General features: G+C 43.6%; 1 protein-coding gene across 25 annotated transcripts in view; it reads left to right on the forward strand.

Moving 5' to 3' along the window:
• Positions 1-27,990, forward strand: part of NRXN3 (neurexin 3) — a 1,774,064-nt gene that overhangs the window by 817,367 nt on the left and 928,707 nt on the right. For all 25 annotated transcript variants that reach the window (XM_070469697.1, XM_070469702.1, XM_070469686.1 and 22 more), the window contains one exon: positions 25,747-25,866. In XM_070469697.1, coding sequence (XP_070325798.1) covers positions 25,747-25,866 — 120 coding nt within the window. The remainder of the gene's footprint in view (positions 1-25,746; positions 25,867-27,990) is intronic.

Genomic DNA, 27,990 nt, shown 5'->3' on the forward strand with positions numbered 1-27,990 from the left:
AGGAGATCAGTCCTGGGTGTTCATTGGAAGGACTGATGCTGAAGCTAAAACTCCAATACTTTGGCCACCTGATGCGAAGAACTGACTCATTGGAAAAGACCCTGATGCTGGGAAAGATTGAAGGTAGGAGGAGAAGGGGACGACAGAGGATGAGATGGTTGGATGGCATCACTGACCTGATGGACATGAGTTGGTGAGGGACAGGGAATCCTGGCGTGCTGCAGTCCGTGGGGTTGCAAAGAGTCGGACATGCCTGAGCGACTGAACTGAACTGAACTGAGTGGTAAACGGTTGGACAGCACAGGAGCTCAGCTGGGTGCTCCGTGATGACCTCGTGGGGTGGGGGTGGGGTGGGAGGGAGGACCAAGAAGGAGGGGATATATACACACACATAGCTGATTCACTTCATGGTGCAGTAGAAACTAACACACCACTGTAAAGCAATTATGCTCCAATTTAAAAAAAACGATAAAATATTTTTTTAAATGGGATATAATCAATTTACATGCAGTAATTATAAGACTTGTGATACTAGATAAGAGAGTGAATAGGGTTAATCAGAAAGGAAGTGAAGACAAGAAACCATCATTTATTAAATACTTACTGAAAGTTTTCATGTTGTAGGTATGGGTAGTTGCATTTCACAGATGGGACACTGAGAATGAGATATTTAATGTTAAGTGTGTTACCTAAAGGGGCAGAAGTGAAACTTGAACACAGGTTCACTGCTGAGCCTGAAGAAAACCATTTTCTTCGTTCTAGAGAAGTGTTGTTTAGGTGAAAATGCCCCATAGGAGCTGGTGTTGGGCTGCCATGTCCAAGGAGGAGAAGAAAGTAATGCTGCATTTAGATGATTGAAGATTGTCTCGAGAACTGTAAAGTGCATAAGCAAATTCTTAGAAGCAGAAGAAGATTGCAAGCCAGGAAGCCAAGAAAACCATTCATCTAGAAAGGAGAGTTGTGGGCTTGGGAAGTGGATGGAAATGGAAGAAATCAGGCTCCATGGTGCTGGCTGGTGGAGGAGTCTGCAGTCAGCACATGATTCTGGTTGAATTCGGTGAGATTTTTGAACTCATGTTTTTTTTCAGAGACAAGTCCTAGAGAGGGAAAGTAAGGCAGGTCTCCAGTCTAAAGACCATGTCAGTTTAGTGCCTTAGATTTTAGCCCCAGGCCCCGTTGAAAAGTGGTCTGATTTTTCTGTTTGATCTCGATGAGTTTTGAAGGGTGAGGTGGAACAGTGGCTTTATTGAAGGACCAGATATGGAATCAGAGTCTGATTGCAAAGGGTACAATATTTCAAGATCACTCGATGATACAATTCCTGCAAAAAGAATGCTCCAATAATGTAGATGTAGGGCAGCCAGAGAGGAGGGCCTTTGAGAATAGGAAAAAGGAGTGAACAGGAGTGGAAAGTAGCGCTTGAACTTAGCAGCTGAGTTGTGACCAGGAGAAGCCAGCAAGGAGTATATGCTGGTAATTTTTAACCTTGAGCTTCTACCTTCCAAGGCATTAGGCAGTGAAGGAATATTTTTGACACATGCTTCATATTTTCTTATTGTCAAATGAGGTAGAAACCAATATAAAAAGAGTTCAGTGAGTCAATTAAAAATCCTGGGTCTTCTTTTTTTATTGGAGTATAACTGCTTTGCAATGATGTGTTGCTTTCTGCTGTACAATGAAGTGAATCAGCTATATGTATACATATATTTCCTCCATCTTGGGCCTCCCTCCTAACCCCCCACCAACTCCTCTAGGTCATCAATAGCACTGAGGAAGCACTTCCTGGGCTTTATAGCAGGTTCCCACTTGCAATCTGTTTTACCCATGGTAGCGTTCTTCTATGTGCTTATCAGAATTCTTGGAGTTGCTGATTTGTACAAATATGAGATACCAACTCAGCCTGTAGGGACTCAAAATCTAGATGTGTGCTGGAAAGTTAGCCCACAGCCAGCTCCAGAATTTGCAGCATGCAGCGTCAAATATTTGTGATCCAGTGACTTGTCCCTCCCCTGTGATCTTCAGATAGCCAAAGTATTTCTCTATCATAATGGGTTTTAACTTGTGCTGAAGTGGTGGGGTTACCTTTCTGTCTTTACCACTAGACTGCATGTTTCCTGGGGGAGGAACAAGGTCTTCCTTTTTGACTTCCTGGCACATAAAACAGAGAGAAGTTCACAGTCCGAAGTCAATGCATATCTGATTGAAGGAATGCCTGAAACAATAAATGGTGGACTCGTTTTATAGTTGTTGTAGTTTATAAAGTAGGTACAAATATAATCCAAGCTAAAGGAAGCAATTCAGCAATTCTCTATAAATTTGCTGTAATATACCAAAAAGGCTTAACAGACTTCCTTACTTAACTCTATAGCTAATGGACCTCCCAAGTGGTCAAGAATCCACCTGCCAATGCCAAAACACAGGTTCGACCCCTGGGTCTGAAAGATCACCTGAAGAAGGAAATGGCAACCCACTGCAGGACTCTTGCTTGGGAAATCCCATGCCAAAAAGTTGGACATGACTTCACTCACTTGACAGATATTTTTTGAGCTTCTACTTTATGGCAGTCAGTTTGTTAAACATTAGAGATTGTCTTCTATTTTTTAAAACAGTTTTTACATGGAAACATATTTGTTGAAACAAATTGAAGCCTATAGTTTAAAGTCATGTGGTCTTTTTATGCCTTCAAAGAAAGAATCACTGTTACTTGTTGTTCAGTTGCTAAATTGTGTCTGACTCTTTGAGACCCCTTGGACTGCAGCACGCCAGGCTCCCTGTCCTTCACTGTCTCCCGGGGTTTGCTGAAATTCATATCTGTTGAGTTGATGATGCCATCAACTCTGTCTCCCACTTCTGCTGCCCTCACTGTTACTTGAGCTAACTTCAAATCAAGTGTTGTAGATCTTGTAAATCAAGTGTTATCTGGGAATAGAACACAGGGGGGCACCAGAGAACAAGAAACAAAAGAGCAAACCACTGAACTGCTGCTTTGAATCGGGAGCTTGCTAAATTTATTGTCAATCGGCAGTCTATTTCTAACTCAGGCAGATGCCAGCGCCTGACGAGAAGGGGACACGTACAATGATAACCCAGCGAGTGCCCTTGCACACCTGGTGCTCTAAGGCATTTTAGGTCCCCCTTTGGCCAAGCAAAGTGCTATTTCTGGAGAGGATGCTCCCGGGCAGATTCACAAACCACAGCAGCTCCATCTCCTCTAGAGATGCCTTCACTCTGAGCCCCTCAACCCCCAGTAGGTCTCCCTGGTGGTGCAGATCTAAGGGTGCTGGTTTAAGAAGGGAAAGACAATATATTTAAATATTGAAATCACTTCCACGTACTCCCCTGTGCCAAAGCAGATGGCTTCCAGGCCCCTGGCAGAGGTGAGTCAGTCACTGTAGTTTTGAGACAACAGTGCTTATCAGTTTCTGGCGTGGGGCCTCAGATTAGAACATGGAAACACCAGCCATAGCTCCGGCACAACTCATGATGTCACTGGGTGGTTTTAGCAAGCTCTAGGGTGTTTATTGGAAGGACTGATGCTGAAGCTGAAACTCCAATACTTTGTCCGCCTCGTGAGAATAGTTGACTCATTGGAAAAGACCCTGATGCTGGGAGGGGTTGGGGGCAGGAGGAGAAGGGAACGACAGAGTATGAGATGGCTGGATGGCATCACTGACTCGATGGGCATGAGTTTGAATAAACTCTGGGAGTTGGTGATGGACAGGGAAGCCTGGCCTGTTGCGATTCATGGGGTTGTAAAGAGTCGGACACGACTGAGCGACTGAACTGAACTGAACTGAACTGAGGTGACAGTAATGAATGAAAACCCGTTCTTTAGACTCAAACGGCTGTGGGTCTGTGTATTTGAGATGTAAGCCCTGATCTTTTCCATCTAGCTCTTGAATTCTAGGCCCACATTTCTGATTACCTTCTAGTTTTTCCCACCTGTATATCCCACAAGTGTGGGACATTCAAAATAGAACTTATCAATGTTTCTTCCAAATGCAGATCTCTCTTTGTTTCATCTAAAACAACTGGCAAGACCCAAGTTAAGCAGGCTGGATATGGAGTTGTTAATAATCCTGTTTCTCCCCCCACAGCCCCCAGCCCTGTCACCCAGCTGATCATCTGGCTCCCGCTCCTGTTCACATCCTTCGTTTATTTTCCCTCTGCTCTATTTTTTAAAATTTATTTTTAATTAGAGGATAATTGCTTTACAAGTTGGTTTCTGCCATACAGGAATGTGAGCCAGCCATAGGTCTACACATGCCCCTTCCCTCCTGACCCCCCACCCCCCCCACCCCTCCAGGTTGTCCCCGAACACTGGGGTTGCGCTCCCTGCATCATATAGTAAATTCCCCCGGCCCTGTTTTCCATATGGTGATGTGTATGTTTCAGTGTTACTCTTTCAGTTCGTCCCTCCCTTTCCTTCCCCCGCTGTGTCCACAAATATGTTCTCTCTCTCTGCTATAGAGTATTTTAAATTCAGGATTATTTACCTCTTTCCTAAATTCAGTGGTCTGTCTGTAGTCTATCTGTTCTGATCTTTGTCTCATCTAACTGCACCCCCACTCTTTTTTAAACATTGTTTTTCAGCTCTTCAATTATTCTTCAATAATTCTTCAATTATTAACAGAACATCCAGGTCCTTAGCATCAGCCACAGTCTATTGTCTTTGCTATCTCCTCTCTCACATCATAACTCACATTTTGTCTGCTCCCCAGTGCACGCAAACAAATGCTTTCCCCACTTTGTCTGTCCTCCCACGGTCAGTCATATTTGACCTCCAGTACCCTCTGCTAGATGGGGTGTAGCATAGAAATAAGCACATGGGGTCTAGAACTAGAGCAGCTGCTGACCACCTACAACCTGCAAGCCAAATATTCCCCACCATCTCTTTTCATAGAACCTTTATTGGAACAAATGAATGAACTATGCTCATGATAAAAGACGTCAGACAAAAGAGTATGAATTGTACAGTTTCACTTATGTAAATCTAGAAAATGCAAATGAACCTGTAGTGACAAAGTAGATCTTTGGTTACCTTGAGAGAGGCATGAGGAAAGGGGTTATAAATTGATACAAGGAAACTCTTGGGGTGATCAATATTGTCCTTATCTTGATTGTGTAATGATTTCATTTGTCTATTCATGTGTCAGAAGTTGTCAAATTGATCACCTTACATATGTGTGGTTTATTATTTGTTAATTGTACCTCGTCTTAAAAGAAAACATTATTGGTGACATTCCCACCAGGCGTTCCCATTGTCTCAGCCTCAGTTACTCTGAAGAGTTGTCGTTTAGTCGCTCAGTCATGTCCAGCTTTTTCAAGACCACAGGGACCGTAGCCCACCAGGCTCCAACGTCCATGGGAATCTCTAGGCGAGAATAGTGGAGTGGGTCGACGTTTCCTTCTCCAAGGGATCTTCCCAACCCAGTGATCAAACCCACGTCTCCTGCATTGCAGGCAGATTCTTTACTGTCTGAGCCGCCGGGGAAGACCATTCAGCTCAGTTCAGTTCATTTCAGTTCAGTCACTCAGTCCTGTCCAACTCTGTGCGACCCCATAGCCTGCAGCACGCCAGACCAATTAAAAGGGAAGACCATTACTCAGGTCTTAATAGAGAGGCCACTGGAGTGATTTCCCAGGGTCCCAGACTCGCACTCTGTTACTAGTCCTAAGAATTTGGTCATGTCACTTAACCTCTTTCTGCCTTTTAACCTTCGTCAAAGGTAAAACAGGATTGGACTTGATCATCTTTAAGTCACCTTCTGAATGTCTAGAGTTCTCTCATCTCCGTTTTACGGATTCGATGCACAGGTGTTTGGGGGTACCTGCGCTTATTCAGGTCGTACATTAGTGGTACGTGTTTCCCCTTGCTTTGCTGTAGGTGATGCATTGGCTGTTGGGCTTGCTTCTTTCCTGTGTGTTTCATCCCTCTTTGAAACTGCAGGGGCTCATCTGATACAATATTCCTTTATAGAAGCAGAGAATGGGCTGCTCAGTTTCCTTATTTGGGTAAATTACCCATCTGAAATGCACATCGTATCATTAGCCTCACAAATTCATCTTCTCCTTTTCAACATTTAACAATAATAGGATGTTTTTAGTTAGGTTGAAAAGCTGTAATTTTAGAAAAGAAATGCCAGGAGAAATTAGAAATAGAAGGATGTTTGATGAGACTGTGAGAGACTTTAGAACAGAAGATATCACTCTGAAATTTTCCATCTCTTAGGTCCTTGTAAATGACACTGGCTTCACACAATGGCCTTAAAGTTGCATTCACTCTGAGAGGAATTTGTAAGCTTCTTAAGGCACCCCAAGGCTCGTGGCTGAACAGTGCTCCCTGGAGAGGAGAGTTTGCTGGAGTTTCTCTAAAGTCCAACTGCTTAAATCTAAATGACCCCAACGCTGGCTTTGCTTATCTCTAGGGGAGTTTCCGTAGTAACATACCAACGGTGTTAGGATGCTTAACGGAATACATTTTCGGTGTTGGGATAAACCAGAGACTAGAGAAATAAGAGGATGACAGTCACATTTAGGCAAGCTGGAAGCATTTGTTATTTATCTCATGTATCTCTTAGATAGCTCCTTGACGAAAGCAATGGTTCTTACCAGTTTGCAACTCCGAGACCCTGAGAGTTTGCTCAGAGACATTTAGGTGTGTGCGCAAGGTCCCACAGCTGGTACTTACCAAGCAGGGATTCGAAGCCAAGCCTGGCTAGTTTGAAACCCAGTGTTCTTTCTCATGCCCTCCCCCCGCCCCACTCACTCCTCATTGTGAGGCATTTGAATTATTATTCAATCATTTCCTTACCCTGGTGTTTTTAGTCTGCTGTTTTCAGTTTCTTTGGGGTATCTTGGCAGCCCTCAGGAGAGGTTATGGAGTTGTGTCTTAATTGTGATGGGCCATTAACTCTGCGAGCTGTCCTGACACCATCCTTGTACCAGAAAGTGTGGATCATCTTGGTTGGAAGTAGAGGAATCTCAGTTTTTATTTGACTTTAGTTGTTTGTTTGTTTTTTCCCCTCCTAAATGGCATTTGCATGGACTTTGTGGTATTTTTAGGAATTGAGTTTAGTTTGGTTTAACAATAAAGAATTGTGGTCTTTGGGACATTTTCTCCTGTGTGAGACTAAAGCTTTTATTTCCTGCCTAACCTTTCATTGGTGAAATGTGAGTTGCATTTCATTGGCTGGAAAAGGGATTCAAGAATCGGTCTCTACCTCCAGCCTCACTCCCCTTTTAAACATTACACTTGAAGGGCCACAGCAATTTTTCTAAAACTATAGTCTAATCATATCATTCCCTGCGGCATGTGGGAATCACCTTGATACTCCCGGCATATTCAAGCAGGCTACTCTAAAGGTCATGGAGCAGAAATGCTCATAGACCATATTAAGATGTGTGATTACATGGTTCATTAAATCACTTAAAGTGCACAGAAGGTAGAAAGGGGAAAGAAGTCAGGCAGGCGATTACACTTAGGATAATAAGTGGGATGAGAAGACTGCTATGCCCGGATCCTTGGGCACAGTGTTCATAGAGTTCGCTGTCTGCCGTACCAGCCTTTCCTGGTGATGAGTGGTTACAAGGACCAGACTTGAGGTTAAGAGAGGGCTTATAGCAGCTGGGAAGGCAGCTGACGACATCACACACTTGTCTTACTGGAGAGCTGGGATGGAGGCACGAGAACAAATAGATCTGGCCCCAGCTGCAGCTCACCGGTTAGCCTAGTAACCACAATCAGGTTTTATCTGTGTGTCTCAAGCAGAGAAAATATGGGGCCATAACGAGTGTCACTGATGAGCTGATAAATTTAGGGATGAAAACTGTCAATCAGGCTCGGTCTAAGCTTTATAAATATGCTTGGTTTACTGGTCCTCGCATTCCTTTCTATGACCAGTGCCCCTGTTCGGTCCAGTCTTTTCATCTTTATTTAAAATGCATATGCTCTTGGCGGGCTTTCCTGGTGGCTCAGAGAGCCAGGAATCCGCCTGCAGTGCAGGAGACCAGCGTTCAATCCCTGGGTCGGGAAGACCCCCTGGAGAAGGGAACGGCAACCCACTCTAGTACTCTTGCCTGGAGAATCCCATGGACAGAGGAGCCTGGTGGGCCACAGTCCATGCGGTCACCAAGAGTTGGACACAGCTGAGTGACTAATACATGCACATGCTCTCTTTAGGTTTTGTATGTTTGACAGGGGTCAGAAGTTTCCATTTGCTCTCTACACTTAACACACTGTATGACTTTTATTCAGCCCGTTTGCCTTTATTGTAATCTATAGCAAAATTAAGTGAAAGCGAAAGTCGCTCAGTCGTGTCTGCCTCCTTGTGACCCCATGGACTATACAGTCCATGGAATTCTCCAGGCCAGAATACTGGAGTGGGTAGCCATTCCCTTCACCAGGCGATCTTCCCAACCCATGAGTAATCCTAAATATTACAGCAGTCACACACTACAGCGTATTTAAGATATTTCAAGAGCTCTTTTTTGGTCTAGAAAAGAAAATACAAAATATTATTTTATTCTTTATGTTATATGATCCAGTCTGGTACTCTTAGTCTCATCTCCTGACTCTCCTCACCAGTGCCCTCCACTTTCCTGTAACATAGAGCAACACGTATTCCCTGAACTAGCCCATCTCTCACACATTGGCATTATGTCCAGAATGTTCTATGATCTACCTTCACTGAAGTGAAGTCACTCAGTCGTGTCCGACTCTTTGCAACCCCGTGGACTGTAGCCTACCAGGCTCCTCCATCCATGGGATTCTCCAGGCAAGAATACTGGAGTGGGTTGCCATTTCCTTCTCCAGGGGATCTTCCCAACCCAGGGATCAAACCTGGGTTTCCCGCATTGGAGGCAAACGCTTTAACCTCTGAGCCACCGGGGAAGCCCCACTAGTTCCTGTTAATCCTTTCAGAAGTGTAAGCATGGCTTTCTCTAGGAAGTCTTACTTGAACACCACTATCTTTTTAACCCCAAACCCAGGCCAGAAGGCAAACGCATACGCACACACATACACAGATACATCCTCCTCTTCACTACACTCCTAAGGTCAAGTATAAGAAGCATATACTAGTTTTAGAGCACTTAGAGCACTGTATTCCATTTTTTATGCTGTTCTTTCCTCCATTAGACTCTAAACAACTTTTATTCAGGGATTTTAATAAATGTCTCCTCTTATTCTCAGTCACTAGCCAAAGCCCCACATGTTATAAATGAGCAGTGTTTTCTGAGTTATTGAGTTAATGAATATTTAATAACAAATAAATGAATGCTACTGTGCTACCATTGGGGGGATATTTGTTCTTGGAGTAAGCAGGATTTTTACACTTGTCACTTTAAAATTCTGTCCTTATGGGACTTTCTTTCCCTTCATTTTTTTCCTTTGAATGTTTTATGCAAAGTACTATTTATTCCTACTACTTGATTTTTAAAAATCACTTAAGTATGCTTTTATAAATGAGTAATAATAACAAGTAGCACTAATCTATTGGACATCTACTGCGTGTGAGACTATATTAGAACTTCTCTTTCCATCGGTCCCAAGGGAACTGAATCAAATGACAACACTATATAATCACAACAAAGATTTGAGGCAGATGGAGCATGAGTAACTTCAAACAGGATAATTAGATGTAATGAGCACATAACTACTTTGCCCCCTATTTGCATGTTAGAGCATGTTGATTGATGCACTGTTTGAATTTTGGTGTCCATAAACTGCATTTATGTGCATTCATATAAGTGCATTTTGAGTAATGGCCATGTCTCAGCCTTAGATGAGAACTTAAAAAAAAAAGATTGGCACAGTCTCTGGCCACATGAAGTATGCAGCCGCCATGACCTCAAAATTAATGGGAAATAGGTTATTGAGTCCTGGGGTGACCCACCTCAACTCCAGCTGGGGTACCCTTGAATTCCCACAAAGCAAGTCCTGGTCCATGTAAATTCACTGGATAATCAAATACCCCAATATGCACCTGTTCCCCTACCGCCCCCCCCCCCCCCCAGAAGCATGATCCAGAGTCCACAGGAGTTTTATCTTTTCTCATCCATATTGCTCCTGGGGACTTCCCTGCTGCCTCACACTCCCACCCTCATTCTTACCCAGCCTGCGAATCAGTTCAGAGAAGCATCTCTGGTTCCCCTGCCAGATTGCGTTCCTCCCACCTCCACTCCTGTTCCCCCTGCAGGAGCAGCACTGGTCCCTTCACCTGGTCCTACCTGCCCACTCATGCGTTGAACGCCCATCCAGAAGGCAGTTTAATATAAGACTGAAGGCTTGAAGCTCAGATAACCTTACTAACAGTTTGCCCTTGGCCAGGATAACCTAGCGTCCCTGTGTGTGAATTCCATTATCTATAAAATGGCTCACTGCTTACTTCACAGTGCTTCCTTCTTGCAATTAAGCCCAACACAAAGTAGAACAGTTAACTATCCTGTTATAGTGTAAGTTTACTATAAGAGAATTATGTGTTAAGCCCAACACGAAGTATAACAGTTATTTCTTGTTCCATCATCCCTCCTGCGGTCCTGCAGCCCTTCACCCTAGCCCTCCTATGCCATCTCTGGGACGAATTACTCTCTGGAATGGACGAGGACCCCATTTCAGTGCTCTACATTATAAAAGACCCACTATTAGCAAAAGAAGTGTGGAAGGAAAGCACTGTGTAGAGTCTTAGAAAATCTGAGCTTGCTTTTGGGTCAGAGAATAGTAGAGAGAATCGTAAGGTTGTCTTCCAGTTACACGGGACCCATGTTGGGTTGGAAGTAAAAGGTCATCTGAGTAGACAGTGTGATGAGCCATAAGCAATATTATTTTAACAGCCACTGAAATTGACCTCAAATGCTAACATATTCTCTAATGAAAAGTTGGCTCGTGGGAAGTTTGAGGTATATGAAGAAAGCACTGCTTTTGGAGTCACAAGGATAGAGGGTTGAATCTAGTTTCTTTCACTTTCAATCCAAATGATCTTATCCATGTTGCTTAAGCTCTCTGAGCCTCAGTTTTTCCCCTGCAAAATAAGAGGAATTCAAAACTTCATACAGTATGAGGCAGCTTTGCTTATGAGAGTTAAGTGGGATATAGAAAATCAGGTGCTTGGTCCATCCTGTTTTTGTTTTTAGTTGCTCAGTTGTGTCCCACTCTTTCTGACCCCATAAACTGTAGCCCACCAGGCTCCTCTGTCCATGGGGTTTCCCAGGCACAAACACTGGAGTGGATTGCCATTTCCTTCTCCAGGGACTCTTCTTGACCCAAGGATCAAGTCCATGTCCCCTGCATTGGCAGGCAGATTCTTCATCTCTGAGCCACCAGGAAGGCCCTTGGTCCATACGAGGTAGCCTGTAAACAGCAGGTGTTTTTGGTTCTACCTCCTTGTTTCTTCTTCAACCAATAATAGAGAGGGAAGAAGGGAAGTTGGGGCAGAGGGAGAGGGGAAGAGAGGAAGAGAAAAAAACTTCCGTGAAAACTATCACTTTGCTTGCAGATGTCATGTTTCAAGTTGATTTCCTGACAGGATGGTACTACTTTAAGGATATCTTCCATCATACAAGACTGTTCAAATTTCACTTTGCTGTGGGCTTCTATTTCAGGCCTTGAATGTGGGTTTCCTAATCATATATGTGGTAGCGAGAAAAATACTTAAGCCATCACTATAATTGGTAATATTCCCTTAGTAGTAGCCACTTGTCGCTATGAAATTTTACACACAGTATGTTGGTTCCTGCTCAGAAAACCTGGAGAAGTAGATCCTGTTCTTGCTCTGCACTAAAAAGTACACAAAAATAGAGTTCTAGTGAATTTAAGAAAGTGGTGTGGAGAGTTTCAAAGCGGCAATGTTTGAATTAGATTCTGAGAGTGCATAGGGTTAAGCTATGATGAAATGACTGGGTATAAGCTGGTGCAGTTGGAGTGCTATATTTGGTAGGAGAAATGAGGTTATAAAAGCCGATGCTGGGGCCAGACCCCCAAGGACTCTGGATGCTTTCGTTGCACCTAGACGTTTAGTGCCCTTTGGAGATTTTAAGTGGGAACTGTCATGAAGACTTTTCTGTTGAAGGATAGTAGTTCTGACCACTGTCTGTTGAAGGATAGTAGTTCTGACCACCATGTGGTTGATAGACAGGTATTGCTAGAGTTGTGCTCTCAATTGGCCTAAACTGAGAACAGAGGGCAGCCAGAACGCGTGCATCTGGGGTGAGATCTCACAGAGAGAACGGACTCAGGCAGTACACAGAGGGCAAACTGCCTGGCTGGGCTGTGGTTTGGGCACAGAAGTTGTGGATAAAGAAAACTCCAGGATGACTGCCAGCTTAATGGCCTGCAGAACTGGGTGGTCATGTCCTCAAGAGGTCATCTCTCTTTCCTGGAGGGGAGAGGGTTGGGAAAATAAAGTATGTCTAGGAGATAACCTGGGGAAAATGAAATAGGAAAACAAGAGTTGAGAAGTCAAGGTTGGCAAAAGACAACACGTCTGGTGTCCCAGAGTCTGAATTCTTAATGTTATCCACAGATGATGCTTATCAAGTGTAAAATGTGAGATCCACTGGCCTAGATTACTTCCTCAGAGCTCTGAGAAATCTGAAAAAATGATAATACTGTTCCATGCATGTAAATAGCATCCCCCTGGGTGAGATGTGCTTCCTGTCAGCGTATACAAACCGAGGAGTATATTTTAGTAAAGTGGGAAAAAAACCCAGATAATTTCCAAAATGCATACTTCTAAACATTTTTATTGTTCTGGCAGCATTTTAGAGATTAAAAATCTTAAGAGTTTTATATTTTTTTTGTCCAGAAGAGAGATTTGCCTCTGAGCAATTTGACAAACATTGAGATTCCTCTTAATCTGTTTCTTTCCCTTGTCATTTTCTCTGTATGTGTCTCTCTTCTCCTGTTTTATTTTGCCTTCTGCTTTTTTTTTCTCTGCCTTTCTTCATCTTCTATCCACCCAGAAATGAAAAGTGTTTCCATTGTATCCGTTGATTTAGTAGTTATGTATTTTTTCCCCTTGAGGGCATGTGTAGAATATTTCACCGTGGGGATTCATCCTTGTTATTTTTGCTCAGTCGTTTCCGACTCTTTGCGACGCCGTGGACTGCAGCATGCCAGGCTTTCCCGTCTTTCACTATATCCCAGAGTTTGCTCAGTTACACTGCAGTCAGAAATGCCTCCTTGTATCTTCTTGGTTCTGCCCATCGTATTTCTGCTGCAGCTCAGCTGTGGTCCTCTTCATTTCCGGACCCTGGCTGAAGAAGTGGCCCTGATGTGTCACATCTTAGATTGCGGCAAAGGGAAAAGAGAGCTGGATGTGATGTGATGACTCTTAAACCTTCTAAGTGGCCTGAGACACTTCTGCTCACCTTTCTTCGGTCATGAAGCAAGCCACACAAAATGTCTGACTTAACAGGACAGGAAATGTAATCCTCCAGAGAGGATAGATTTATTTGGGAAAAGGTTGGTAGGAAGGGGCAGCACATATTGTCAATGCAATCAACCATAGCAACTTTGTGGGATTAATCTATTAATTAATTAGTGAAACACTTATAATGGTGTCCAGTGACCAGTGTCTGGTAAGTAATATATATGTGTTAGTTATTTTTAACAGAATCTAGTATGAGTATAAGAAGAAGGAAGAAGAAATGTTTTCATTCGCGCTTCAACTTTGAAAATCCACTGTGCATGCCCAGGACGGTACTGCTGAGAGTTGAGAACAGTGTAGAAATGAAGGCCTTGGTCTCTGCCACATGCAAACTGTATGTGCTGCGCTTGGTCATCAGTTGTGTCTGACTCTCTGTGACCCCATGAACTGTAGCCTGCCAGGTTCTTCTGTCCATGGCATTCTCCAGACAGGAATACTGGAGTGGGTTGTCATGCCCTTCTCCAGGGGGTCTTCCCAACTTCCCAACCCAGGGATCGAACCCAGGTCCCCCACATTGCGGGCGGATTCTTTACCATCTGAGCCCCCAGGGAAGCATATGAACTGTATGGTCCTGTGTAAAAAAAAATATGAAGAGAAAAGATAATTGATGATTCAGACTTCTTGAAGGACTAAGATCCCCATCCCCAGGGTACCCAGGGAGAACTTCTATACCCAGTCCTGCCACCCATTTGGTTTTTATTTGTTCAGCTCTTCCAGTAGCCTTTGAACTGTTTTCTTACAGTAAGCATGTCTTTTTTATCTTTGTGCCCCCAGAAACTTCCACAATGCTGTTACAGCATGAGGTGAACCTCTCGATTGAACTGATCTTCCTTTATACAGTCTGGAAGTGGGATGGTGGTTTTGTCCTCTTCATTAGGAACAGTTTCCTTTTCCGAATCGAGTCAGGAATTCAGAGTACATGGATAAAGCACTGAGCAGTCTGAGGTTAACTTCCATACTGTACCCGCCCAAAGCATTGCACAGGGCTATAAAGACAGCACAAGGAAATGATTCCCGGTTGCCAGAGAAGCTTCTCTGCACGGCTTGCCCAAGGCCACGCTTTGCTGCACAAGGAGCCTGTTGTATTTATATTACTTAAGGGAGACAAATGCATTTCAATGAAAATACTTGATCTATTTGTGTTAATGCTCTGGTTTTAATGTTTTTCTTCTACGTGCTTGCCTTGCAAGTTTTATTTTGGTAAGGACCATAGAGAGATGATATTTCAGGTGAGATGGGGAGCTATAATGTCAAACTGACATGCACATTAGTTTAGTATGGAGAAGGGTCCTCGTCTTAGTGAACTGGGACCAGAGTAGAGTGATTGTTCTGCTGATCCAGTCTCCTGGATCCCCCGGTTGCACAAACCAGACGTTAATGGGATAAGAGGGTCCACCCAGGTGACAGCATTGTTCTGTGTGGCAATGGCCTATGTCCACAGTGGGTGGTCAGCTAATGTCATCAATCTCGTAAGTCAGCAGACCTTGTAATTATCATCCCAAGAAAACAGGCTAGAAATGCCATTCCTTTCCTGTTCTTACCATAGATTTAGTACATTCTGTTTTGGGAAGGAGGTTCTGCAGACTTGGGTATTGATATGGAACTGCCATTTCACAGAGTTCTTTGTTTGGGGGATTCTTTTTTTTTTTTTTAAGCCAGTGACTATATCTTTATATTTCAAAATAAAGGCCCCCACCTGGGATGTGGTAATTAGTAAAAACATAGAGCCTGAAGGGACTTTGGGTATGGAGACCATCTCTCTTAACTTTTGTCTTGAATAGACCTAAATTAATGAAAAATGGTGGTTGGGCTTCCCTGGTGGTCCTGTGGTGAAGACTCTGTGCTTCCAATGCAGGGGACACAAGTTTGATCCCGGGCCAGAGAACTAAGATCCCATGTGTTGTGTGGCGTGGCCAAAAAATAAATCAATAACATACAGAAAATAAACAAATAAAAATAGCCCTTACATTAAAAAAAAAAAGAGTGATGGTCATATCACTTTCTCAGAAGCCCTCCTCGGCCCTCACAATTCTCGTGGGTCCCTGGGTCGACAGCGCAGAGATTGTTCTAAGAGACCTATGCCCCGTTCCCACCATCTCAAGCGCCTAGCCGCTGTTTGCTAATTCACGGCCGCAGCCCCCGAGCGTGCCCTCAGTGCCGATTGCAGACCACGGTCCCCAGTGGACTTCAGAGACTTCAGGCAGCTAGAGGTGAATAAGAAGAGCTCTCTCCATGGAGTCAGAAGACTGGATTCTTGATTTCCTGCCACGATATAACAGCCTTGTGACCTCGGGAAAGTCGCCTAGCCTCTCTGGATCTCACCAGACAAGTGGTACAACCCATCTCGCAGTGGCTGTGCCATGTAAGTGACTAGGGAGAAAGTGAGCACGTGCTACGGTTTCATCACAGTCTGCGTTCTCTTGGGAGCACAGAGGCTGAGACAAAGACTTGGGTCGGGTGCTTTGCTCAGGAGAGATCCCAAAGGTGGGAATGAAGGAGCAGAGAGAAGGAGTGGGATGGAGACAGACTGACATGAGCATCCATGGTCCAGGATTCCGCCGTGAGCGGGTTATAAGTGGGGCCGGTGGAAGGTGCTGTGACGCGCACCGCCGAGATCTGTCTGTCCCCTGGACGGGAGGTCAGGACATTTGTCCTTCAGCTCCATCCCTGCCTCTGTGGGCCAGCCCCCAGCACATTTGTACCTCTTGTGGGCAGACAAGGAGAAGGCCAGGGAGCTGGCCCTGCTTGAGGCGGTATCGGTCAGACTGCATGGGAGGCGGTGTGCCACAGTAACTGCTCGCCGCCCCCGTGGCTGAAATCTGAGCTTGGCTGAGCGGACGTGATGTGGGGCCTTGAAAGTGTCACCTGCTGGTGCACCAGCATGTGGTGGCGTGTTTACCCTTCACGTACATTTCCAAGATTAGTTTTTACCTGCTTTGGGCTTTATTAATAGGTCCTAAGTGCTGGGACTTGGAGAGGGAAATGGCAACCCACTCCAGTGTTCTTGCCTGGAGAATCCCAGGGACAGAAGAGCCTGGTGGGCTGCTGTCCATGGGGTTGCACAGAGTCAGACACGACTGAAGTGACTTAGCATGCATGCATGTATTGGAGAAGGAAATGGCAACCCAGTCCAGTGTTCTTGCCTGGAGAATCCCAGGGACAAGGGAGCCTGGTGGGCTGCCGTCTATGGGGTCGCACAGAGTCGGACACAACTGAAGCGACTCAGCAGCAGCAGCAGCAGCAGCAGGTGCTAGGACTAGATCCTAGTCTTGGAAATTGAAAAAGCAAAGTGAAATCAGGTGCTGCTCTTCATTAACCCCTCAGATTAGATTTTCTGTTTGGAATTAAGCAGCGTTCCCCATTTCCTCCGTGTTCTTCACCTGGACTCACCTGGACTCATTCCTCCTCAGACACCTGGCCTGGGACAGTCTAGGGCCATGACGCTGGTGGAGCCTCGGGCAGCAGAGAAAGTTTGCAGGCGGACTTTCTGGGGGCCGAGTCCCGTAGCTGTGTGACCTTGACCTTGCAATGCTCTGCCTCTTGTTTGTAGACTTGGGTAAACTGGACCAGACTCATAATCCGAACCTAAATAAGATCATGTGTGCAATATACTTTGTACCTCCTTTGTTCCCGTTTGGATTTCCCAGAAGGATGCATTTTCTTTTGGCTGGGAAAAAATATATGTATATTTTGTATTATTTTTACGTGCCTGTATGCATACATAGGTAGTGTTTGATTTACATCTGTTGCCTGGTGTCTTAGCTTCAAATGTGTCTCATTCACTCAGCTGCAAAAGGCAACGTTCAGGTATGTCTGTGCTCCTTCCTTTTCTTCCTCCATCTTCAATAAATTTACTCTGTCATTTATTTGTTCTTTTGCTTCTATGTATTCACTTCTTCATTCAATTATATGGATTTATTACTTTACTGACCATCTTCCTGGATTGGTCCCATTCATTCTGTTGCTAAAATACTGCTTGTAACTCTCTTCACCTCCCCTACCATTTCTTCTCCTTGCCTCAGCCTATCTACTAATTTTTTATTTAATTCATTCAATTCTGTTTATTCACTGGCTGCTTGAGTTTTTTTGGTTTTTTCCTAGTACGTTGAGTACCTTCTTGGTGTCAGATATTTTGCCTCATTGCTAGGGATCACCAAGGTGGCATGTTCTTTCTTAAAGGTCATAAAAGTGGAGGCATTGAGAATTAAAAAAAAAAAAAAAACTGTAATGCAAAGAAGAAAATGATGATTTACAGTATAAAAGTACTGATGAATTGATGAAGAGGTGAACACATCCAACTGGAACGGTCGGAGAAGGCTGGGGAGTGATGGATGGAGGTAGACCAGTTATGAGTGTATATGAGCGAAGACTAGTGGAAATGTCTTATGGCTTTCTTAATCCCTGTTTTGAGCACAATATTACTTATGAGTAATGAACGAGACCTTTCAGTTCATAATTGGACAGTTTAAAATTCTGTTTTTTAACATAAAAGGGTCACTTTACAAGGGAACACGAGTTGGAAATGTATTAGGAGGATGTTAGGAGAGCAGGCCCTAGTGTGTATCTCTTTAGCTGAGTCTCTGTCAGCTTCCAAATCTGTCTTCAGTGCGAAACAGCAATATCACATAGTGAGATCCTAAAGCATAACATTTGCTTAAAGCCTTTATTGAATGTGTTACAATATCGCTCCTGTTTTATGTTTGGATTTGGGGCTCTGAGGCATATGAGATGCCAGGGGTGCTCCCGGACCAAGATCAAACCCGCCTCCCTCACACTGGAAGGGCAGAGTCTTAACCCCTGGACCACCAGGGAAGTCCTGGAATTGCATTTTAAATAATCAAAGGAAGATTAATTTGCATTAATTATATCCTGACAGTGGTAGGAAAAGTGCTAGTGTATTTTAGAAAGTTCTTTTTTAGAAAACAAGAGTAGAATCAGTATCTGCAAAAATATCATTCTGCTTATCCCTGTGCAGATTGCCCTCATCGCTTGAAAAGTGGCTTCATGGAGAGAGATTATCACGAGAAATCCTGAGACTGTCCTCCGCTCACCCCTCCTAAGCAGGGCTGTACATTTATGACTTGTAGGAGAGATTTGCCAGAAAATTGTGGGCGAGATTTTTTTTTTCTTGTCTTTTGTGGAGTCCTTTGTTCCTTTATCTGCCCTGGATTCATTCCATTTCAAAACTGTCCTGCTCTGTTCTCCTGGACAGGGTGAACGTGCTCATTTTACGCTGTGATCACAATGTATAAAGAGCCTGTTGAATGAGTTGCCGGTGTCTAAGCTTTGTCATTGTTCCATTCCTAAGGGTGGGCCGGAGTGTGTAACTCAAACCATGCTGGGGAAAGAATTAAAAAGGAAGGAAGGGAGGGGGAGAGGCAGGGGGACAGGGAAGGGGGAAGAAAGGAAGGAAGGAAGGGAGGAAGAGGAGGGAGAGAGAAAGAGACAGACTGGAAAGCAAGCCAGCAGAAACTCAGCCACTCTGCGCCATTAGCAGCAGTGGTGGCTTAAGGTGCAAATTAGCCCTGCACTAAGACAGTCACGCAAGCAGTGAACTCTGAGCCACACTTCTCATCCTCAGGAGGCTGCCAGGAGATGGTACCAAGTGTGGCTGATGTTAGGGAGAGAAGACACAAATAGCAGAGGTAAGCTCCCTTGGCTAATAGGATCAGTCATGGCTTAACTTTTTCTGGAGTCTTTCTCTGCTCAGGCGAGGGTACCTCCGTCCCCCAGGTTCTCAGACCAAATCTGGGAGTCATCCCTGATTCTTCTCTTTCTCCCTCCTACTTCCAGTTCACCTCCCAAACCAATCTCCAAGGACTGTTGACCCCACTTCTAAAGTATATCCCAAACCTCACCACTTCTGTTTCTACTGGTACCTCACTGGTCCAAGTCGTTTTCATTTTTTTGCCTTAAAGGCAAAGCTCTTCAGTACCTCTCCTTGTCTCACTGTTGATCTCTTCTGGGCCAGTGCATTCATAGCATCTGCAGTGAGTTTTAAAACTTAAATTCAGTCTCGTTCCCTGGTTGAAAACTTCCCAAGGGAAGGAGAGGATTTAAAGTAACATTTAGAGCAGATTTCAGATTCTAGAGAGGCTTCTCTAGTGACTCAGATGGTGAAGAATCTGCCTGTAATGCAGGAGACCTGAATTTCATCCCTGGATGGGGAAGATCCCCTGGAGAAGGACACAGTTACCCACTCCAGTACTCTTGCCTAGGGAATCCCTTGAATAGAAGAGCCTGGCGGGCTGCAGTCCATGAGGTTTAAAAGAGTTGGACACGACTGAGCAACTAACACTTTCTAGAACTTTTAGGTTCTAGAGATTGTGATCTGGATTCTGTCTATACTGCAGCCTTCTCTCTTGGTGCACACTCACCCTTGGGCACAAGCTTCAGACATCATGAGCTTCTTTCTGTTCCTCCAACACGCCAGCCTTGTTTTGGGCTTCTGATCTGGCTGTCCCCATTGCCTCACACATTTGCATGATTGGCCCCTTCTCCAAGGCACCATCTCACTTAACAGCTCTCCATCCAACCTGGTACAAGGCCTGAATAGTGATGTCACCTCCGAGAAGCCTTTCTGGAACATTCTGCGCTGTAGCCAATCCTCTATTCCCATTCCCCACCCCGGTTACTTCTCATTGTTTTATCCTGTTCCGTTTCCTTCATAGAACTCAACCCTGTCTGAATGTCTCATGTTCTTTCACTTTAGTTTTATCCTTCATCATCGCCCACCCCAAAGTCGCCTATGAGCTCTGTAAAGGGGGAGGACCTGGTCTGTCTTGTTCCTTTTCACATGCTCCACAGCTGGGATGGCGCCTGTGCCAAGCTGATGCTCCATCGCATACCTGCTAAGTTGTTTCAGCCGTGTCCGGCTCTGTGTGACCCTGTGGACTGTAGCCCCCCAGGCTCCTCTGTCCTGGGGATTCTCCAGGCAAGAATACTGGAGTGGGTTTCCGTGCCCTAGTCCAGGGGATCTTCCCCGCCCAGGGATTGAACCCCTGTCTCTTACATCCACCTGCATTGTCAGGCTGGTTCTTTACCACTAGTGCCACCTGGAAAACCCATGGCCATTTGTTAAATACGTGGATAGACTCTCTGATGTGTGGCCAGGCGTCACTAGCAGGACGCTGTGAGCACCTGGAAAAGCAGAGTAGACGGTGAGCCGCAGGAAAGGAATGGCAGCCCAGAGATGGACATGCTGAATGTGGCGGGTCTGATGGGACGTGTGTGCTCATGGGTGTGGATGTGCACACGTGTGTTCAGTCATGCCTGCCTCTTTGTGAGCCCAAGGACTGTAGCCTGCCAGGCGACACTGTCCATGGAACTATTCAAGCCCCATAAGTAGCAGTGGTGTCTTCAGTGGGTTTTGACTAGAGTCCGGCCTCCAGGAGGGACCATGGACTCAAGCTGGATGACTTGGTGGCTTGGCTGTCTCGCATACTCACGGGAGGACCTCCTAACACCAGGCTTCCAGAAGGCCCCCTATGCTTTTCCCATCTGTTGCAGGAAGTATGGCAGTTCTTCCCGAGTCCTGAGGATTCTGGTGAGGATGACATGATCTTTTTGAAATGTTTCAGCAAACTGGCTCTATAAGTAAATATGATTTAAGCTTCCCCCCCGACCCCAAAATGAATTCGATAAAAAAACTATTGTCAAAACGAAACACCTCTCACACTCTGTTGGGTTGTTGGCCCAAAGAAAACAAGCAGAACCTGAAATTTGGAGGGGAATGAATAAAATACTTGTGTTTGCTACTTCCCTGTCACACTCCTTATTCTTTAGTTCCTTCCTCTTCTTCCTCACCCCTGCTCTTACTTGCCGAATCTCTCCTCTCTGGAGAGGAAGATTCATAAAATATATGGTGCTACAGGCTTAGGAAAGTGTGTGTCATAGCTCAGCTAGCCCAACCTAAGGTGCCAGTGGAAATAAGGTAAGTTTTTGGTCTTTAAATATTTTTTGGTGTTCTTTAAACCTAATAGAGTCCATTATGTGTACTTGTCGTCTCATTTAGATGTATAGTCACATGCATTTCACTATACCTTTCTAAAGGAGTGAGTTTCATCTTTTTTTATTCGTTGTAAGAGTCCTGATTCATCTGAGGCAAGTTCCAAGAGAAAGCAGGTTGTTGTTCCTTTTCCCTTTTTGCACAAATAGCAAGATGTTCAGTGATCACGGTGCAGGTCTTAGTCCCCCCTAGTCCCTGCCCTCCTACCCCCACAAAAAGTTCCTAAATGCTACCCACCCACTTTCAAACATAGCACTTTGTGGAACATGGAAGGAATGTCTACTCCCTGCATATGAGCAAAACCATCTGGTTTAGTTGGTTTGGACAGGTCTTAGAAATATATTGACAAATTATTGAAATACAAAATATTTGAAAAATTTGTAGTTTTTCTGGTTATATTGCTCCTGGGGGGAATAACAAATTCATGTAATGTGAATGATCTGTTAAAAAGAGAAAACAACAACACACAACTAAATAGATTCAAAGTGATTAAAATCCTCAGTCCACTTTGTGAAGAAGTGTGCCTTTAGTAATGCTCGCAGGTAGGTTTTCCCCACACACTTCCATTCCTATCTTCCCAAAGAAGGAACATTCTGCTAATATCTGAGTGTCATCTTCTTTCAAGCCATCAGCAATGATTTATCTCCCAAAGGGTACTTTTCTCCTAGTTTTCATCCTGATTTTATTCTTAGCTCTGGCCTCCTTGAAGTTACTGTAAGATAGGTCGAGAAAACAGCCTAGTTTGTGTCCTTCATTCACAATTTTCATTCTCTGTCCCCTGCTCATCAGAGAATCTTCTGTGAGACCAGCCTTAACTACATCCAACCACAAGAGAGGATGCTAGCCGAGTTTGCTGTGAGTTTGTACTGAATGGGCATTGGGTGTGGTCCTACTCAGAGGATTCGCGGAAAGCTCTCTGTTCTCTAATAACGAACGGATTCAGTGCTCCACTTCTGCGGATTGCTACAGCCCCACCATCTCCATCAGTTTTGCATCTTTACTGCAGTCATGGGTGTCATTACCTGGAAAATTCAGCTAGGGAGTGTCAGACAGCTTGTTAGTTTCCTGTATTTAGATCAAACGTTGATGATCTCAGCAGTCTGAAGGATCAAAAGGTTGCTTTGTGATCAATATTTATTACTTAAACTATTAAAAAAAAAAGGAGACATGCATCTAATATGTACCCAGTTGCAGATCACACTTCTCCAAGTTGCTAAGAAGAAAAGGACGGTGCTGGAAAGTCAATCGTTTTGATTATATGTATATTTATTTATTTAAGTTCTCACCAGTTCCATTTTAAATCTCAGCTTAAAAATGATTTCTTCCTTATCTGTACCATCCTTTGCTTGACAGTAAAGAGCTCTTTCCATTCATTGTTTCACTGACACTTTGTGCTTGAACCTGCCAGAGAAGTTGTCCCAGTCTAACTCCTCTTATTCCTGTCCCTTGGTCTGTTTCAACTTTCATCTGGTGTCTGCTTCTTGCACCACTTATCTACCCATTTTTATGCTTAGGCTACCGATTAGGTGTGCTCTTCCCCTCTATTTGTGAACATTTCCAGCTGAGTTTAAACCTCAGTTTCCTTCTAGTAGGACAAATTGACCTTTTGGCTTGATTAAAGATAAATGCCATTGACTTTCCACTTTTGAAGGCCAAGCGTCTTCCAGAAGCCCACTGAGATTTCTCTATTTATTGCTTGAAAAATAAATATCAAGCAATACTTGTTTCTCTGCCATTTTAAGGAAATGAGTGTGAATTTTTTTCCCCTACTCTCAGAGCAGTGAGTATTAGGGGGGTTGGAGGTATCAAGTATAATCAAACTGTATCAAGTATAATCACACTTCTTTTTTCACATTTTTAATCATAGTCCATCATATCCTAAAGTTTTAGAGTCGGAGTTTGAATTTAGCCATAGTCAGTATTTCAAGGATTCCAGAAGTACTTAACTTTTAAAATATCAGTGGCATTTAAGACACGGGCTGAGGCAAAGCTTTTATGTCTTTGTGGCTGACGTAGCACTAATGTAGCCATGTCCTAAACGGACTATGTTTGTGTTAGAGTTTGTCCCTTTTATCTTGTCCCAATCCTAAAAATTGAGTGATGTGCAGAAATTGTCTAAAGAGCAGATGCCACCTGTCAGAGCTCTTTAAATAGCCTGTATTTGTAGCAGTTCTGCCTCCATAGCCAATATTTTCCACATCTTTCTTTACTTTATTCTCTCCGATTGAATCATTTGCATGTAGAACAAAGAGGATAAAAACATCAAAAAACAAAGGCAGATTCTTCTGAGAACATCTGTTCTTGCTTCAAAAGTCCCCACGTGGTGTGGGGGTCCCTCTCCTCAAGGCTCACAGAGTTTGCTGATGTAAAGCAGACACATGTCACTCCTAGACCTGAACTTAATGAGATCATGAACAGTGCTACATAACCAGCTGAAATGGAGGAAAAAACCTGTTACAGTGTATACATTTTAGATAATATCAAAGACAGGCACACCTAACGGAGGCTAAGACTGAGTATTAAACTATTTGTTATAGAATTACTTTTTTTTTTTCTCAAGATTCACTGGTCTCATGGCATTGTTATTGAATTCTGAGTATATGTGGTCCACTCTAAGTTTCTTCATCGAATTCTCAGAATTTTTATAAATATGGATTGCCCTTGGAGTATAGGTACATTCTGAAAAATATCAAACACAAATTACCTGCTGAAGACCTTGTGATTAAAAGAAACCTTTCCACTTGGAGAGCCTGTTTGAGTTTCAAGAAGGAAATTTCACCAAACTGCAACTACTGTCATAACTCTTAATAACCAGAACTTAATAGAGATGTTAATTACTCAACATTAAAGGATCTAATTTAAAATTACCCAGCCTAAAAGATCTCTACTCAAGTGATATTCTGTTTTCTTTTCTCCCCTAGACAGCATAGAATATCTTCAGTCTTGGAGGTAGAGGGGTGGGAAGACTGGCTAGTGAAAGTTATATAATAAGTTTCAAAATTACTTAGATAAGAGTATGCTGACCTTATTTTGATTGTTTCCAAAGAAATAAAGATCTTAGTAGACATCAGTTATTCAACAAGCACTCATTAAAGCGCCTACTGTGTGCTTGGACCTGTGCTCCTATATGCTGGAGCTGAGTGTGTGGTCTTCTGAAATATTACAGATGCCTAACATTCGTAGATGCCAATCCGTGTATTGCCCAGTTAGATGTTTCATCTCTTAATTTTTTTGCAAGTTATTCCAGAAATAAGACTTTCCATGTACTGACTGACTGATGCAGGAAGATTGAAGCAGCATCTTTCTGCAAGGGCTCAGCTATGCCTGTAGAGAGGGCAAACTTTTTCTAAGAATTCTGGTTCTACACAATCTTCTTTGTCTTCTCAACTTACATCTCAATTCCATAGTGAATGAAACATGATATTCCTCTCCCCTTCATCCCTAACTGAAGTGTTTTGATGCCTCAGTGTTTGTCTTGCCAATGTCTGCCCCTAAATACCATCATTCATTGTAACACCCGGTTCTTCCAAGGACTCACTTGAACATCATCTTGAGCATATTGATTATGAATCTTCTGGGACAGTTTGGTTTGTTGCTTTATTTAGTGGCACATTTTACTGAATATTCTTTTGACCTAAACAGGTTCCATTTTGGAATTTTGCATTATTTCATTTTTTAGGTCTTTGTATCTTTTTGGAAGATGATGAACAGTGAATAAGTCTGAGGCCCATTATATTCCCTTCAGGAGCATTGTTTATAATGGAGTTTAGACCTTGACATTATTATTGTAATGATTACTGTTGTGATTCATATAGTCACTGAATTCTGGTAAGACCATGGGTTAATGGAAATGTCAAATTAAAAACATAGATTGCAGAACTCTTTTCTCATTCAATTGGTGGATACTCTCTGAAAACCAGACTGGTGTATTATGCCTGAGTGATCAAATGGTTCTAAAAGAATGTATAATGAATTTCCTATTTCTTCAAGAAATTTACCTGAAGTCTAAGACTTTGGGAAACAGAATGACAGCTGACTACTATTTCCTGTAAATATTGCCATTGCCATTTAAAATGTCTTGCACCTACAGATAAAAGAGGATACTTATTTGTTATTGCCCATTATGATTCAGTTGAGATTTTCAGTTGGGGACTTCAGCAGAGTGTCCCTGAGACTCAGATGGGCTCTGGAGGGGGATGACTGCTTGAGCATTGCTGGGATCATATGCACCAGTGTGGCTTTGACAACTCTGATGCCATGAACAGTACTTTTAAGATTGGCCCTAACTTTGGCACTTACCACTGCCCGTAGGCAAAGGACCAGAGACCCTGTATGCGGGGCAGAAGCTCAACGACAATGAGTGGCACACCGTCCGGGTGGTGCGGAGAGGAAAAAGCCTCAAGTTAACCGTGGACGACGATGTAGCTGAGGGTGAGTAAGCTCTGTGAACTCTGTCTCTCTCTTCTCTCCCACTCCTCTTGGTCATTGAGTGAGCAAAGGGCTTTTTGTCTTGCAAACCTTGTATTTTGCTAAACAGAAGTCACATGTCTTGTTCTGTGTTGACAAGCTCAGGTAAGACTAAGAAGATCTGCCTCTATATTTTCAGGATCCCTTTTCATTGATCTGTATTGCAGAACTTCTCCACTACTGTGGTTACGTATTGACGGGGCTCTCTCCTTAGGCACAGAGTGTGTGTCTGGAGAACGGATGTAGAGTTCTAGAGATCCTTCTATTATTCAGTTACTCAAAACCCACTTCTCAGTCACCCCAAGTGCTAGTTCTTGCCTTCTGAATGAGTCACTCTCTAGTAGAGGGAGATGGGTAAACCAAAAATTCAAAACTTTATAGGTACAAGTAAGTATCAAAAGCAGTACATGACACTTAGAAGGTGCTAAATAATTACTCACTTATTTAATAATTTATTTAGTCATTATTAATTGGCTGCCTACTATGTCCCAAGTCCTGCTTTAGACGGTGCTGGGAATGTGGTGGTGGGCAATTAGGCAAGTCCTGGGTCTGGTAGAATTTACATTCTAGGAGGGCAAGGAATAAGTGAATGAATCTTTACATACATAAACAAACATTCAGAGCCTCACTCAAGCAGTAAGTGTGTCTTGATAGCCTGGTATATGTCAGGAATATGCTAGGGATTGTAGAAGTTTAAAAGGAAGCCCACATGATTAACTGTTTCCTTCAACAATGAATCAATTTTGTGTATTAGATAAGAAAGACTTGGGAATTTGAAAATAAGTTGGGGAATATATAATGAGATTCTAATTTGGGTGGGTAGGTAAGATTATAATTTTCAATCTGGAGAGAAAAGTATCAACTTGAGCTGGAGAAATCTGGACTGGTTTATGAAGGTAGATCTTTGGGCAGAATTTGATGGATCATTTAGTAAGATCTAGGGCAGGAGAACGGAGAAGGCAATGGCACCCCACTCCAGTACTCTTGCCTGGAAATTCCCATGGATGGAGGAGCCTGGTAGGCTGCAGTCCATGGGGTCGCGAAGAGTCGGATACGACTGAGCGACTTCACTTTCACTTTTCACTTTCCTGCACTGGAGAAGGAAATGGCAACCCACTCCAGTGTTCTTGCCTGGAGAATCCCAGGGACGGGGGAGCCTGGTGGGCTGCTGTCTATGGGGTCGCACAGAGTCGGATATGACTGAAGCAACGCAGCAGCAGCAGCAGCAGGGCAGAAGAGAGAAGGTATCTTTAATGCATCTTACATGATGCATTTTATAATTTATACTCTCCAATATTCCAGAGCAGTGCATATCTCTTATGCAGACTTCTTGTCCATGTGGGAAAGGAAAATGTCAGGGAGGATGGGGTGTTATGTGGAGTGTTGTTGGTGTCAGGAGACCTGGGCCCTGATGCTGATTCTCTGCAGGATTTTGTGAAAGTCACTTACCATTTCTGGGCCTGCGAGATGAAGTCAGGGGCCTAAGCCATATCTACAGTGTCTTCTATGAATATAACAGTCAAATTCGAGTCAGGATCCTTTGGTTTAATAGTCACTGTCACTAAAATGCCTTATACCTTTGGGCTAGAAATAACGCTAAACCTCCCTTTCCTCATTTCCTCATTTTGAAATTCTGTTAAAACTTCAAACTTCTAAACTTGAAATTCTATTATTGCTAAGGCTGTCTGCAGCATTAAGTTTCTGCGATGTTTGGTTCTGTAATTTAGTTTTATAATTATGAGCCTGAGAGTCTATACTTATGGAGTTGGGCCTAGCAGTGAGCCATGTACGTGTGTGTCTGCAGGTAGAAGTGTGTGTGTGTGTGTGTGTGTAAGTCAGGAATGAGAACCTGGATACAGGCAGAAGATCCACATATATCTAGTGCCCAGCTGGCATTAGATGCTGGCTTAGCTGTTCTACACATATCAGCTCCTTTAATCTTCTAAAGTACACCATTGCCTTGCAAGTCGACTGTTCTGGTTGTCATTTTACGTAAGGGGAACATGCATTTAGAGGCAGGTGTAAGAGTAAACTCTAAATTCATGTCTGTGTGATTTGACCCAATCAGACTGCTTGTTAGACTTCACA

This window comes from Odocoileus virginianus, chromosome 6 (genome assembly GCF_023699985.2).
Source record: "Odocoileus virginianus isolate 20LAN1187 ecotype Illinois chromosome 6, Ovbor_1.2, whole genome shotgun sequence".
NCBI lineage: Eukaryota > Metazoa > Chordata > Mammalia > Artiodactyla > Cervidae > Odocoileus > Odocoileus virginianus.